Below are 17157 nucleotides of genomic sequence, written 5' to 3'. Positions count from 1 at the left end.
AGTAGGTTCTGGATTCAGTAATCCTGAATACCTCAATCTGTTCGAAGGCCTTGAAGAAAGCTAGAAAATAATTCGATTTCTCACGAATAAAATGCTCAACAAAGAACGCGCCGTTTTCACAGCGGTTTTCCGCGGGAAATGTTCGGACACCTTCGGAACTTTCCGGAAGGGGGCGGAAAACACCGAAAGGTTTCACAGTAAAAAACTCATACTATGTATAACAGATTTCGGTTAATCTTGGGTTAGGTTTGAACTTTTCCACGAATTTACCCTCCAACAACAAGAAAAAATCATCATAATGTAAATAATAAATTTAGAAGGGAAAATATTACGTTGTATCGACGTTTGATTTCACTATTCTACTTATTTTTTAAATCGAAGACGTGTGTAGCGAATTGCGGTAGGTATGCCATTTGAATTGAATATATTTTTTATTGTTATTTCAAAGTAGGGATGTCGGTGGGTACTTACTTGCATACCAAATAAAACCTTTTTACTTTTTAACCCTTTCCATAAATTAATTAATTCAGTACCTACCTAACATTTTTTACTAGCCGCCCGGAGGCTAATTTGGATTCTAGATGATGAATAAATTTAATCTCCAGTACCTACCGATGTTCATAATAATGTATTTTTAATATTGACTTATAATACAAATATTATAGACTAAATGCACGATTTGCCGGATTTCTCGTATCAAATTTTGTGGCGGTCTATCCTCTATCTACCACATTCCCTTTTTTATCCACTGTCCATAACATACAAATAATATAATGTAATAAAATTACGCAGTACATTCCATTCAAATAAAATGTTGCAAATTTATTTCGATGAATCATGGGCGAATTCTTATACAGGCACTTATTCTGTAATTTTCACTAACTATAATTGATAAACAATGATGTCGTAAGCTTAATTAATCTTTAATCATTCCCCCTTCCGGTAAAGAATTACCACAAAATCATGCAAAGGGATGATATTGTCCCAACAGTTACTGGGTTAAAAAATTCAAGGTCATGTTTTTTACAGGTTATTTTAAGAGCGGAATGCTCCGGGAAAAAAATAGTGCCTAGCCCATTCTGATCTAGGAACTGGGAACCAGTACCTACCTCATAATAAGGGTCCTTGAAATAGAATCAATAACGGGAATGAAAGCCCCCCACTGCCCATGCCCCTGCCCGTGCCCGTGCCCCTTGCAACCAAAGAAGGTTACATTAAATTATGGCATTTTAAAATAAAACCAGAATTTTTTGGCGCGACTCGTTTTATTTGTTATTTAAAAACTTCATCTAAGTAGGTAGGTACTTTTAATTATTGGCCACCGAAATAAAGTGATGTTTAGGTTAAATTAGTAGAAAATGCACCATGAAAATACGTAATAAAAATAAGTAAAATAAATAAAAGTTATTGTAATATCAATATTAAAATGTAAACGAGAAAATACGCATGTAAAATAAGATGTGGATATGTACGCGTTTGTATAAGTAATGCAAAAAATAATAACATGGAAGGAAATAATTCAAAACAACATTAATTTCCGTCAAACGCAACGAATAATGAAACATTCATTGCATCAATATTATAGGAACTGTTGGATGAATGAAACGTATCAGTGTTTATTATTTCAACAGTAGAAGGCAGTGATTTAAACATGTGCCATAAGCAGATGTTCTATAATGCATTCTAAAATGGTAGGAGATAAACAAATGGAATTTACCCAGCACCGCCGGCGTATGTCAAACGCCGTTCAATAGAAACCAGTGCCCATGGCGCAGTAGCAACTTTTCGAGTACCTACGTCGTTAAAACAATAATCATGCTTTGAATAAATAGGTAATTAATAGTACTTACATGTCATTCGATGATGGTGTACACAAAAAGGCGAATTAAATAATGATTTACATACTAAAAATAACACAACTTCTCCCGCCGGTAAATACGACCGACTTGCTCGATTTTTTCCAAAACTGTTTGATCTGTATGATGTATGACGGTCTGACGGATGTGGGTTGCCCGCATTAATAAAATCATTTTGCTATTTGCTATTTTGCCCAAATTAATAAAAGCTTACAATGGAAAGAGGGTTATTATTATAATATCGCGCGGCAGAAATGCGCGTATTTCAACAATTTTAGGACTATAAAAATGAACTTTTTTTGGTCACAGGTGGAATAATATGAAATATAATTTGGTTTTAGAAACCATTTTCTAATATCACTGAATATTAGTTTTTTACAGCTGTGTAAAAATCATAGAGTTGAAATCATATAGTTGTTAAAAATGATATTTAAAGTAGATATTGTATTCATGTACAGAATTATTTTTTTGTTATTCAAAACCAGCTTTGATTTGTCAAGGGTACGCAATAAAATCCTTATGCTTGAATTATTATACTACTGGTAACCCTCAAGGGACCATATATTTAATAATAATATGTAATCAGATAATTTGTATTGCGCCGTTTTTGCGAAAAATCACCCACCAGGTAATAATAATAGTAGGTAATAATCCAATCAATAAGGATATAATGAGGATTGTTATTAAAAAATGAACGATACAAGAAATAATAATACGCCAAATAAAATGGTGTTCCCAAAAGACTTTTTTTAAAGATCTTTTAAGAAATTACAAAATTGTCATAGAATCATAATAATATATGACAATACAGCCGATTTTAGCAGTTTGCTTTGATTTGGTCGTATCTAGTTCTAGTACGTAGGCCATAAATCATAAATAAACTACTCACTTGTAGGCGCTCACAATATTGAAAATGTTGCTGTGCTTTTAAAATAATACACAAAACCATGTTCAGGTACCGGTGCAAAATGAGTAATCATCGAATTAAGTTCTTCCATAAATTATTATATATTCGGTTATGAAAAAAAAGAGAAAAGTTTTCTTGATGATAACATTTATTCCTTGTTTAATTTTATTTAACTATTTTGGGATTGCAACACCATTAATAATTTCGCGCGCTTTTGAGCTGATTCTGTCACAAAGAGCGTGCGTTCATTTACTGTTTGTTTTCAAGTTTCGTCTCTAAACTTTACAAGCGTGAAGTTTATCTGTGTTTGTGGATTCGTGTTACTCGTTAAATTCGCACATCATGTCTTCGCCGGCGAGAGCAGCGAAGACTCCCACGCGTAAAACTCCAACCAGGACTCCATCGAGGCCAACGGCCTCCCAGAGTTCCAATGATGATGTTGATACACCGGCGAGGAGAACTCGCAGCGCCAGGGATGTCGTAGTTCCAGAGACTCCAGTCCGAGCCTCTGGCACGCCCACCGGTAATTTACAAACATCAAAACATTCCTTCAAACTTGGTTATGGTTAAAAAAACTTTTGCAACATTTATAAAGTCACATTTTTGTTGCTTTTCTGAGTTTTGATTTTACCTTAATTATGGCATATAAACTATTCATTATGGTTCTGTTCATATATATTGCAGATGAAGTATGTACACCTAATGTAATGACCATAAGAAAATTCGATCCATAAGAAAATGGATAGTTTTGAAACTTATATGAGATTTTATGGAAACCGTGATGGTGGAAATGGCTATAATGATCCACTTTTAAAACTACGGAGACACAAAGTAATCACGAAACAAATTACACTAGAAGTTTTGTCAACAGTAGACTTTGCGTACTGTTGATTGCTCCGACTTGACAACTCGCAAAATGTACTATCAAACAAGGCTACCATCTTGACAGCGTTTACCGGACATTGAACGTACAAACAAATTTACAGACAGACGAAATGCTCAGTTGTCAATTCAAAACAGGACTTTTCTACACTCAGTCAATTATCTATAATTTTATATTTTGATAAACCATCACTCATATCAGTATTTATTCAAATAACCGTCAGGTTTCCTCTAGGGAATATTTCGACTTTCTTTAGAATGGAATGAGTCGTGAAGATAACTACCCATTTTGGAGAGAAAAGAAAAAACAGAATCATTTAGCAGCCGTTTTATAATGTGAATACTGCACCAGAGTCCCAACTGCTCCCTGCTATCTGGAGCCAGTGAGACTACAACATCCCCAAATGGTGTGTGTTGTGTGGCTGAAGGTAGTGGGGATGGAAAGTAGATGGGGAAGAGGATGGAGGGGGAAGTAACTGGCTATTCAGATCTGGTCTCCAAACAAACCATTTCAAGCAATGTTTTAATTTTGAATGGTTGTCTTTCACCCGTGTGATACTGAAAGTATCTTCCGCTCTGGATCGTGCCACAAATACATGGTATATTATTTAAAAATAATTATTAGGAAAACAACACAGATTGAAATAAAAATTTCTTGCGCACATCCTGATTTGAACCCGTGTATTCGTAGTCGAGAGCCTTACCCCTCGACCATGGAAGCTGTCAAAAAAGGCCACAAGAATGAGTTGTAAAAACGACCCATTATCATCAGGGCCGCCAAAATTTTGACACCCCTTGTCACCCCTTGTTTTTATGAAAAATAATCTCAACGGCGACGTGTTAGTACTGTTAGGTATTATCAGCGTCTTGGCAATTCGGTGCCCGCAAGGAGCCGGCCCTGATTATCATGTGGCAAATGGCAGTCCTGTCCCAAGGTTGGGCACATGTCAGAGCGTACCAGAGGTGGCTCCAGGGGTCCAGAAGTGGAAGGTCAATCGAAACAAAATGTATATGAAATGTTAATACATTATTGCTAATGCGTAATGAATATTATAAAAACGCCAATGTATGTAATTAATTAGCTGGTACCCACCTATTCTGAAGCCGCTAGTACAATATTGTTTAATTTAAAATGATTTATTTACACATATAACTAATTAATGTTTTTTTTTTATATCAAAAGATCTTTTCCTACTAAAAGTTTTAATTTTAATTTGTATTAACTCCAAACACAGTCAATTGTTTATCAGTAGACTTAAAAAGTAAATAATGAAACAAAATTACCTATACATTCATTTTATTGCACTGATAAAAATGAAACTTTTGTTTTTAACCTCTTTATGGAAAGGTTAAGGCGGGTCTCCAGCGACAATATTACCACAAACATTTAACCATTGGGGCAGAGCCGCGATGTTTTGTTTTCCGTGGTCGGTGGAAAACAAAACGTTGTGGCCCCGATGCAATGTTTATGATTTTCCGATGTTTTGAAAACTTTCGGTCGCTGGAGACCCGACTTTAACTCTCCATTTGATCGCCTGCAAAGAGTGTGTCAAACTGTAGATATTATTGGCCATCGAGAATAATTTTCTCTCTTGTAACATAAACTAATTGTCACTTTATTTGAATATGTTTGCCGTGATTCAATGAATTATTTGCAATTTCTTTCGATATGATATCCACAGAATTATTCCATGCAAATTATGTCAAAAATGGATAAACATAATTTCAAGTTCAAGATAGCTATCATTTATAACACAAAAAACTTGCGACTGACATTTTTTCACATCTCCCTAAAAAATTTAACGGAAAAATCAGAAAAAGATACGGTCGCTTCCAGTGGCAGCTCATGACTTTTGGGTGTGCTAGAGTGCTAATATTATAAAAAATGGCATTATTGAAATTGTTGTAGCTGAAAACGATTTTTAATTTTACAGGAAATTTTAGTTTGGCCGTGCGCGGCACGAATTTCCTGACCCAAAAGTCACGAGCCGCCACTGGTCGTAGATGTCTCTATCTTACCGCGGTCATGTCCGAAAATCCCTTGAAAATAAATTTTGTATGATACTAAGCATACATCAGACATGATAGTGTTTACCTTCTTTGTCTGTATAGCAAAGAGAAAGAAAGGAGATATCTTTGGGACAAAACTTGAAGTGACCCACGCTAGGTACATACAGTAGCTTTTCATTTGAACGCTAGATGGCACTGGAACTCGCTATTTCCGTATGAATATGCACGAATTTTGAAAATAAATTAATAATTGGGTAGTTTATTAAATTCTTTTTTTTATATTAATGCTATTGCAGCATATTTTGACAGGTCATTGACCAAAAGACTTTTGTAGACGAGCCGCCACTGGTGTTAGGTATTAGGTATTATCAGCGCCTTGGCAATTCGGCGCCTTTTAGGGCCGGCCCTGATTATCATGTGACAAATGGCAACCCGGTGCTAAGGTTAGGCACGTGTCAGAGCGTACAACGCATTCTGACTCTGCCTTGATTTTGTTTTGATTTTGATTCTGGTGAAACTTTCGCTTTCCATTATCTCATCATTGTGTAGATATGTAAGTAACTCATTTTTTTTACCAATGAGACCCAACAATATTTATACCTTGTTTAAGACAATATTTTTTATGTTTTTCAGATGGGGGTACTCCTGTAACCCCTGGAGGCCCTGTGACCCCTGGCAGGGCGGTGACCCCCAGGAGGGCGGGCACCCCCAGCCACCTGCCGATGACGTCACCTGCGAGGACTCTCGGAGCCAACAGCCCGGCAGGTACGGACACAACTTCAACTTTGTGATAATACAAAAAGATTGCAGCTAAAAAAATATGGGAAAAATTAGTTGGCAATTCTGAGATTGAGATATTATGAGATCGACAAAATAGTGAGTTCTCAATGGCTGACTGGTTTAAGGATTGCCCCGGTAAGACAAAGATCCTGGGTTCGATTCCTAGTTGAAACTGTTATTTTTTATTTTCTGTGTCTTGTTCTGTTTCATGTTTAGTTTATTAATATTATCTTCTTCTTAAATGATTAAAAATCTGATTGTTTGTAGACCTCCTTCAGATATATGTCGTAGGTGCAGTGTTGACTATTGTGAAAGCTTAACTCTTCCAGAATGCATAGATTGGTACGTCTAGCTGTCCATTGAATCCTGAGCATTCTTAGCCAGTACCATGTCTTAAGTGCCTCTATCTTTTCACTGGCAGTATGAAGTGTCCATGCTCCCACACCGTGTGTAATTTGTGCCTTCGGTTCATCTGAGATTAGGAGTATGCTTATTATTGTGACTTATTTACCATAAATATCTAACTGGACTAGCGTTCTAGAGGATACTCTGAGTTGTTCTGAAGCCAGAGGATTGCTTACTGAAGAAGCTCGCCTGTAGATCCGCTAACATTGGCTATCTTCGTAACCATTCGGGTATTAGACCCAAACGTCCAACAGTTATATCTCTTATAGTTACTCTATCATGTGGTACTACTACTACTGACACCTATGGAGACACCTTAAAACCACATAAACTATATATCCTAACTTAAAACTACACACTTTAACGACATCTGTTGAGCGGCATTGTAACTACATATATATTTACAAACACTACAGTTTTCTTTATTATGCCTCGGCAACACTCTTGCAGAAGTGGTGCTTGACGTTCAGCCGTAATGTAGAAGACTCACTGTTACTTGATTCACCTCCGCTGCGCTGACCCATAGTGACTCGGAGTTAAAGAGTGCGAGACAATTCATCATCATGGAAGGAGTACTAGTAATTTGCCACAACTTGTTCAAGATACGATACGGCAGAACAGATGTTCTAGCACAGCGAAGCAAACAAGAGGAATTTGAATTATTGAATGAACTTTCTAAAACAGTGGATATATTTAATTACTCTTAAAATAACCGAAACTATCTTCCCAAATGTTAACAATGTCAAAATAAGAAATCTTGTACTGTATCTGGATAAATAATCTGTCACACAGTAAAACAACTGTGCAATACTATAGCACTTTGACTTCCTCGCCTTCAAATTTTCCGCTTTATTTCTGCCAAAGGGTCTATCTTTTGAGACGACTTCTATCGACTTCTTCTATCGAACTACCCTCATTAATAATAATAATATATGGATGATTTGTATAGCGCCGTTTTTGTGCAAAAACACCCCAAAGACTTTGATCAAATATGTAATACATTTCTAATTATTTATTTATATTTTGTACAGGCAGATAATATACAGTACCATACTTACCTGGTAGGTCACTTGAAATTAACACTGTTTATTATTTATTAGACAAATTCAGATACAGTTCGCACGCACAGGACATAATTAAAATTTCTTTATTTCTTCAAAATGTAATATTTGTCCTGCAGGTCTGCGCATGAGTGAGATAGACATCAGCTCTCCTCTCAACTACGGCTCTCTGAGCTCCGTGTCCACCCCCCATTCCGGCTTCCGGGGCACACCAATACGCATGCGGCCCGACATACGCACAGACCGCACCATCCGCCAAGTGCCACTCAGACAGGTAATCGTCTCTTTCTATCCGTACAGTGAAACTCTCATACAATGTTCCTATCACTAATACACACAGACCTCACCATCTGCCGAGTGCCACTCAGACAGGTAATCGTCTCTTTCTATCCGTACAGTGAAACTCTCATACAATGTTCCTATCACCAATACACACAGACCACACCATCCGCCAAGTGCCACTCAGACAGGTAATCGTCTCTTTCTATCCGTACAGTGAAACTCATACAATGTTCCTATCACCAATACACACAGACCACACCATCCGCCAAGTGCCACTCAGACAGGTAATCGTCTCTTTCTATCCGTACAGTGAAACTCTCATACAATGTTCCTATCACTAATACACACAGACCACACCATCCGCCAAGTGCCACTCAGACAGGTAATCGTCTCTTTCTATCCGTACAGTGAAACCCTCATACAATGTTCCTATCACCAATACACACAGACCACACCATCCGCCAAGTGCCACTCAGACAGGTAATCGTCTCTTTCTATCCGTACAGTGAAACCCTCATACAATGTTCCTATCACTAATACACACAGACCACACCATCCGCCAAGTGCCACTCAGACAGGTAATCGTCTCTTTCTATCCGTACAGTGAAACCCTCATACAATGTTCCTATCACCAATACACACAGACCACACCATCCGCCAAGTGCCACTCAAGACAGGTTCTTAACCCACTCAATAAAAGGTTTTCCCACGTAAGAAGTTTTCTTTCTCATCTCTTAACCTTTTGAACGCGTTAATTTGCTCCGTTTTATCTATACCCGTACGCGGTACATATTTTCAAATACCTATGCACGCAATTAAATGTCAAATTATAGCATTCTGGCATGATTTATTGGACTATATAGACAGAACAGATTATTCTCCACAATATGAAAACAAATCCTGGTGTGTCAACACTCTTAGATGTTTATGAAAACAAAAACAAAATTTTATACAAAGACGTACCGCATCTTTTGAATGTGGTCCCGCCATTCACTCGGCGTGTGTGTACTTAGGCCACTGCGTTGATAGACACAAGTGGGACACCATGATCACTTATCATTTTTAGTTATGAAAAGTTGTGAATGACATACTAGTACTAACGCCATCCGTTGACAAAAATGTAAACTAAAGGAATAAAAGGCGCAAAGAGGCGCTCTTGATTATCGATCTTTTTTTATGAAATACAATTTTATTTGTGAGAAATTCTTGTAGATGTCAGCATCGTGATAGTTCTACGAATGTCCACGTGAGCAAGAAATACATTTATGACGAAAGAGCGCTGGAATATCGGCCGTCAAAGTTTCCGTATCAACTGTTGATACAGCCGCGTGTGAGTATGGACTTTTTGCCGTAACAACAGTTGATACGGCCGCGTGCAAAGAGTTAAAAAACCATACAAGAGTGTTTCACTATATTAGTCATATTAGAATTAGTTTGTCATGTAGATTTTTTTTTATGAAACCCTTGCTAAGTCACCAAACATAGTGAACTCATTTAGGTGACCTATGGCAGACGTGTTGGTACTGCTAGTTATCCAATAAATGGTTCCCAGGGCTGCTGTACCCATAATCCGCCTCTCAGATTAAAAACCCTTGCTTTTCCTTACTTATAAACATATTGTAAATATTATGCAGCCCCTAAGGTCGGAATAGTAAAAACTTGACTTATTACCATAGCATCAGTATAGTTGAACTGGGCTTATTGCCGGCTTAACTAAACTAACGCTGAACCTGCGTGTAAGAATCTAATAATAAGTAAGACAATAAATATAAGAGTTGGATAAAATCTTTATATCAAAGTGTAAAAAATACAATAAAAAATTCTTTGTTTTCATAAACAAAAGAGAAATCAAAAAAAAAAATGACCATTAAAATGATAGTACGGTAAAGTCTCTGTAATCTGAACTACTGGGTAATGAGGGCGGAGCGGGACGGGTGGGTGGAAAACACGAGATGTTAACCATTAAAGAAAAAATGTGATGCATATAATTTCCAGCAAAATTAACATAAATTGCCTATTTTACCAAAATGGATTCATCGAGGGGTGAGGAATATCAATGATGTTAATCGATGGTAAAGGATGGTATCCAATTAGAGTCTGGTGAGGTATAAGAGTTATTTTAAAAGTTCTAACAGTTTGTTTTCAGCAGTTTGGTTGTCATAAGTTCTCAAATAGGGCACTGACTCCAGCAAAACAAATGCTATTTACAATAAATTAGTAAGCACCATACTGATTGAAGTGGGGAACATTATCAAAAATTAACTCTGCTGTTTTAACCTGCATAAATGAAACTTCGCATGACAATAGTTTAGTTTTGCATAGAAAAAAGAAACACAAAATCATAGACAATACAGAGTTATAGGCTCGTCATTCCAACCAAGCCGAGCTTAAAAGCAACTGATATACCGGTCCATAGTGGAGAGAGTTGTATGAACATAACACCTGGTAAATCCGCAGTTTCCCATTTGAAAGATAAAAGGAATAAAATTAAAAACTATCATCGATGTCAAACTCTTAAATGTTCCGAAAATCCAGCTGTTTCTTAAAACTTCCAGTAATCCAAAAATTGGTTTACAACTGCACAGGCTCAGTTTTAAATTATTCCGATTATAGAGACTATACTGTAAATAAATATCGACAGTCCTGAATTACAATGTCGGATGTGCAAATTTGTAGTTTTGCTGTTTAAATTTTCGTTTCTGCATTTTTACTAACTAACCATACCACACACTCCTTGCCTCATTCACATTCATACATCGTCTCATACATACTCTTCTATTATTCTGACTCTTGACATGGTCCGACTCAAGTATCTGATTCACTTGGTCATGCCATGTCTTCCTCGGACGTCCCCGACTTCTGCTACCGTTCACATTTGCATCATATATTCTCCTTACACTCCTTTCTTCGTTCATTCGCTCTACATGCCCAAATCATCTAAGCGTCCCTTTCTTGATCTTACTCAATACGCTTACATCAGCCTTGCATTCTTTGCTGGTCTCCACATTTCTCCCACGATTAAACATGGTTTTACCACACATACGCCTCAGGGATCTCATTTCATTATTTGTCATTATGATGAAATATCATGGAACCCTTCCTAAGGCTTCCCCGACTTCTCCTACCATTTATATATCCTCTTACACCCTTTTCTTCATTCATCCACTCTAAATGCCCAAACTATCTAAACGTCCCTTTCTTAACACACTTTAATCGGGAAGAGTAGTTCTACCCGTTCGGTCGATTGATGCTTAACGTCGGGAAGGGTAGTTCTACCTTCTGCGCCCGCCTCATTTCAATGGCAGAAAAGAAGAAATTATCCGATGTCTTTATATGAATATTATATACCAATCTCTTTGTAAAGGTCCCAACTATACGTACATAATTATCAAATTGTAATGCAAGTCTTTTTTTAATATTTATCTTGGAGTCTTTTGTGTACATCGATATTTCAACTAAAATGACCTATATTATTTAAAACTTGACACTTGATAGGTATTTCATTTGAAGATCAACGAAATAAGTAATTTAGATAACATATTCTGTTATTCTAATAATTCAATTCTTGGAATGAGGGTTTTTATGACCATGAAACCCGAAACAAATCTCTCTATCTCTGTTCCGCACCCACTCAACTCCTAGGTGCGAGCGAGCGCACAGTGTCTGACGCGACTAACAAAAGCAGGTATCGGCAAACACAGTTAGGCGGACCCTAATAAATATTTACAAGACAAGTGCATGTCAGTTTTTAAAACGCAAATTGTCGTACGGTTGTGTTCTGAGGAGATAATATTTATATTAGCTTTTTCAAACCTTTCAAAATGGATTCTGAAAATTACGAAAGTGATGACGAAATCGTTGCAGATAATTTATCTGCCTGTTCTAGTAATTATTTGCCTGAATTCGATAGTGAAAGTGAAGAATCTAGTGGAAGTGAAGAAATTCCTTGTAGGAGAAGAATGTCAGTGATGCCATTACAGTTTAGTGATTCTGAAGAAAGTGATATGGAGCAAGAAGGAGAAGAGTGGTCTCGAATAGATAATCCGCCAAATATCGAATCATTTTTAGGTCATCCTGGTGTTTGCGTAACACCAGCTGATTCCAAAAGTATTATGCAAGTAGTAGAACTATTTATTGGAAATGATTTGTTTGAAATGATGGTAGAAGAAAGCAATCGTTACCATGCTCAAAATGAATCAAGATTCAAACAAACGAACAAATCCATCAAGTGGAAGCCCATAAACATTCCAGATATGAAAAAAATGTTAGGATTGATTCTGCTTATGGGTCAAGTGCAAAAAACTACGAGACAAGATTATTGGTCTTCAGACCAATGTATCGAGACGCCCATATTTTCAAAAACAATGAGCCGTGATCGTTTCAATCAAATTTGGAGATCTTGGCACTTTTCAAATAACCAAAACATTACCGATTCCAGCGACCGCCTTGAAAAAATTCGACCCGTTTTGACATATCTCATCCCAAAATTTAATTCTGTTTACAAGCCTCAAAGGGAGCTTTCTCTAGATGAAAGCATCATACCGTGGCGGGGAAGGCTAGCATTTAAAGTATACAATGCGTCAAAAATAATTAGATATGGTATTCTCGTGCGAATGGTTAGTGAAGCCCCTACGGGATATATTTGCAATTTGGAAATATACTGTGGGCAAGGAAAGCGACTAATAGATACAGTTGAAACATTGCTTAATCCATACCTAAATTTGTGGCATCATGTATATATGGACAATTACTATAATAGCGTTAAAACTAGTGAAGTGTTGTTGAAACATAAAATAAGAACGTGCGGAACAATGCGAATTAATCGAGGTTTTCCCGAATGCCTTAAAAACGTAAAACTCAATCCAGGCCAAAGTATTTTCCGTCGAAAAAATGATGTGTTATTGCAAATTTGGAAATCTAAGAGGGACGTCAGAATGATTTCAACTATACATTCTTCGATCATACTTGAAAGCGGCAATATCGATTGGAAGACGAAACTACGAATCTGGAAACCACAGAGTGTTATTGAGTATAACAAATATATGAAAGGAGTTGATCGTGCAGATCAGTATCTTTCGTATTACTCAATAATAAGAAGAACCAAAAAATGGACTAAGAGAGCTGTGATGTATTTATTGAATTGTGCTCTGTTTAATTCCTACAAAGTTTACAAGGCCTTGAATGCAACCAAAAAACTGACTTATAAACAATTTTTACTTAATGTTGCCAAATATTGGATAATGACCGAGATTTCTGAAACTGATGCAAATTTTGAGGAACCGAGACCATCCACTTCACAATTACAAAGGAAAGTCTTGAAAAAAGATCCTCCAGGGAGATTATCAATGGACACGAAAAAACATAAAGCGATAAAAATTGTCACCGGCGGTAAAAAGAAATATCCCCAGAGACAATGTCGCGTGTGTTCTGCGCACAAAACGAAAGGTCTGACGAGTTATATGTGTCAATTTTGCGACGTCCCTCTTCATAGGGGGGAATGTTTCACTAAGTATCACACCGTATCCAAATATTAGATGAACAATTTTTAGACGTGAACTGAAACTGATTAGATAAAAGTGGTTAGAAACTAAAACCTAATAGTGTATGGTGAAAAACAATAAACAATATTACGTGAGCAATACGAGAAGCATTCTACCGTAAGTGATTATTTTAAATTTCATTTGAAAAAATAACCAATATTATTAGCATGTTCCGATGGTTTTGGTCCGCTGTACCGTGCGAGGAGCAATTGTACACGTGGTATTTCAATGGGTAATAATGTGTTACTTTGACGATACTAGAGAAGTGGCAATTGTTTTTGTTTTTATAATGATTTGGGCTTGGTGAAAATATAATAATTTGTAATTTTATTAAATTGAAACCTAGTTTATACTTAAAAAATTGAGCCCTAATGACACAACAATGACTTTGTTTTCGATTTATTATGTTGCATTAGAAAAATTACTTGGTTTTCGGCTAGAAATTTTATAGCTTGGGTATGCTGAGTTAGTATGTAGAAAATTTTATTGAAATATTTCCATTATTTAAGAAGATATAGCGATTTAAAACAAATTACACAAATTCGCGCGGGACCTTTATTTTCGCCCGTTTTCAGCGGTCAGCCGGCGAAAAAATAACCCGATCAAAGTGTGTTAATCTTACAAGAATCTCATTTCTACAGCATTCAGTCTACTTTCATCCTTTCTCTGCCAGTTCCATGCCTCACTTCCGTACATCAGGGTAGGTACCAGCACTCCATTGTGGACTGCTAGCTTTACTGCCACGTTAGCGCCAACTGCGTTCAGTCCTCCATTAATGGAGTTACCTTGCATTTTTACTGTTTTTAATAATTTATTTCTCCAATTAAATATTCAACACTATATTTCTTGATTTAAAAACAACGAAACTGCTGCAAAACTACAAATTTGCACATCCGACATTGTTCTTCGTGACCGTCGATATGTTTTAAAAATAACTATAATCTGATTTTAAATATCATAAAATAAACAACACTTTGAAAGGTAACAAGTTCATTGTAAGGAGTATCCCCTTAAATATTATATCTCCTTTAATAATTCAGGTTCGATAAACCATAGTACTGTCATACCGATCAACACCCCTGCCGATAGTCTTTTCAGTAAACTGTAGAATGCGCCACTGCAGTATTTTTTTTTCTGAAAATAAAACGGTTCTTATTAAATATTGACAAAAAGACTTTTAGCAATCTGGTCAACAAATAAAGAATTCCAATTAAAAATATGATTTATTTATATTTTTACAGATCATACATTAGTCGCTAAATACTTAGTTTTGAGATTGTTATCATTGAGGTAAGGACACACTGGGCCTACGTACGCCAGGTGCACACTTATACTATGCGTGCAATGCAAAATTTGAATTGTAGTATAGCTACATTCAAAGGATTTTACGTTATACATCACTTCATAACGTCTTACTAAATCTATTAATTATTTATCTCTCCCATTTTAAAAACAAATAAGCTGCTTGGGTGTAGACCATGTTAACTGACATTTTTGCAAAATGTTTTTTTCGAGGAAATAGATCATTTTCACAGACTGTAGACGATTTCAGCCACGTAATCAATGGTATACGACATACTGTTTCATTGCACTTCTCTCCTTTTAAAAATATTGCAGGGTTTTCCAATAAGAGGTGTTATTTTGATATTCAATCGTAAAAGATCAATGGTTTCGTCGCTTGTGTGGCACGTACCGCCGTCTTGTTGAAAGTAAACGTTGTCCAGATCAAAACCATCCAATTCCGGCCATAAAAAATCATTAATCATCTCTCGATAGCGCAATCCATTCACCGTAACTGTTGCTCCAGCCTCATTTTCGAAAAAGTAAGGTCCAATGACTCCGCCGGACCATAAAACGCACCAAACAGTCATACGTTGAGGATAGAGAGGTTTTTCAACAATAACTCTTGGGTTTTCCGAGCCCCGATGCGACAATTTCGCTTGTTGACGAAACCACCGAGGTGGAAATGGGCCACATCATTCAAGATGATTTGCATTTGATTCACTTAAGTGAATTTTAATAATCTCAATGCGTTGTTGAAGCGTGTATCGTTCCATTTTTATTAATGGCGTAGTTTCTACCTGTCAAATAATGACAGCTTCAAAAGTACCATCTACCGAAATAGCGGGCTATTCAAAATAACACCTCTTATTGGAAAACCCTGTAGTTTATTTTATTTTTTCTTGCAATTAAATATCGATGTATATCATTGTCACCCTACATATTTACTACATTATACTGTAATGAATTGGCTGGAATTAGATTAATAGGTACCACGTAGGTACCCAATTTGTGGAAATGTTAATGTAACAAAATTGTTCACTTAATATATAATCTTTGTGCTATTTTTTATTTTTATTATTTTGTAAAATTATTAACCTCAACCATTATTAACCTTCCTAGTGGGGTTAAAAATTTTAATGTAAAAAAAGATACAATGTAAAGAAAAAATAAATAAATGTAAAGAATGGTAAGTGATGCTAGATTGCCTATTACCTACGATATAAGGTATACCAAGAATATACACATTTTTAGCTTATAGCTTCCTCTTAAGCGAGTTTGACTGTATATTGAAAAACAAATAGATTTTATTTTTATTAACTATGCGATTATTGATTTCTGAGTAAAATCAGAATTTATTAGTGGTAATTCTGTAAGTTGCTATAAATTATGGTATTGTAACTTACAGTGTTGTTTACATTGGTAATTTTCCTATACGCTACTTACGAAAGTCACTTACAGTGTTTACATTGGTAATTTTCCTATAAGCTACTTACGTAAGTCACTTACAGTGTTTACATTGGTAATTTTCCTATAAGCTACTTACGAAAGTCACTTACAGTGTTTACATTGGTAATTTTCCTATACGCTACTTACGAAAGTCACTTACAGTGTTTACATTGGTAATTTTCCTATAAGCTACTTACGTAAGTCACTTACAGTGTTTACATTGGTAATTTTCCTATAAGCTACTTACGTAAGTCACTTGCAGTGTTTACATTGGTAATTTTTCCACAAGCTACTTACGTAAGTCACTTACAGTGTTTACATTAGTAATTTTCCTATAAGCTACTTACGTAAGTCACCTACAGTGTTTACATTGGTAATTTACCAATGCGTAAGTCACTTACAGTGTTTACATTGGTAATTTTCCAATGCGTAAGTCACTTACAGTGTTTACATTGCTAATTTTTCGACAAGTTACTTACATTTGTTCTTAACATTGGAAGTTTATTTATTTTAGTCCTGCACAACGGGCAAGGAAACCAATTCTGTAGCTTCAAAGATTTCTTATACCGATTCAAGCATTTTAAACAAAATGTATGTTTGCATTTTAAAGTGAGAGGAGATATTGTGTTGCAAAGACATATTGGACAGATTGGATCCATTATAAAAGCAATATTTGTTAAAAAATTCTTACTAGAGTCTTTACT

The 17157-nt window shown here is 36.1% G+C and overlaps 2 protein-coding genes across 2 annotated transcripts in view; one reads left to right on the top strand and one right to left on the bottom strand.

Moving 5' to 3' along the window:
- The window catches only part of wech (tripartite motif containing 71 protein wech), a 39173-nt gene extending 37193 nt beyond the window's left edge, over nucleotides 1–1980 (bottom strand). Inside the window, exon 1 of the mRNA XM_089638642.1 lies at nucleotides 1851–1980. The gene's annotated coding sequence lies outside the window, so the exon portion shown is untranslated. The remainder of the gene's footprint in view (nucleotides 1–1850) is intronic.
- Nucleotides 1981–2980: 1000 nt separating this feature from the next.
- Nucleotides 2981–17157, top strand: part of dpa (disc proliferation abnormal) — a 33390-nt gene continuing 19213 nt past the window's right edge. The window contains exons 1-3 of the mRNA XM_089638973.1: nucleotides 2981–3286; nucleotides 6289–6420; nucleotides 8021–8175. Of these exons, the coding sequence (XP_089495099.1) occupies nucleotides 3106–3286; nucleotides 6289–6420; nucleotides 8021–8175 (468 nt within the window). The 5' untranslated portion in view covers nucleotides 2981–3105. The remainder of the gene's footprint in view (nucleotides 3287–6288; nucleotides 6421–8020; nucleotides 8176–17157) is intronic.

Source organism: Hesperophylax consimilis, chromosome 13 (genome assembly GCF_061612785.1).
Source record: "Hesperophylax consimilis isolate HC1 chromosome 13, BYU_Hcon_1.0, whole genome shotgun sequence".
Lineage (NCBI taxonomy): Eukaryota > Metazoa > Arthropoda > Insecta > Trichoptera > Limnephilidae > Hesperophylax > Hesperophylax consimilis.
The sequence above is the reverse complement of the archived record's forward strand: the minus strand, read 5'-3'. Positions and strand labels throughout refer to the sequence as shown.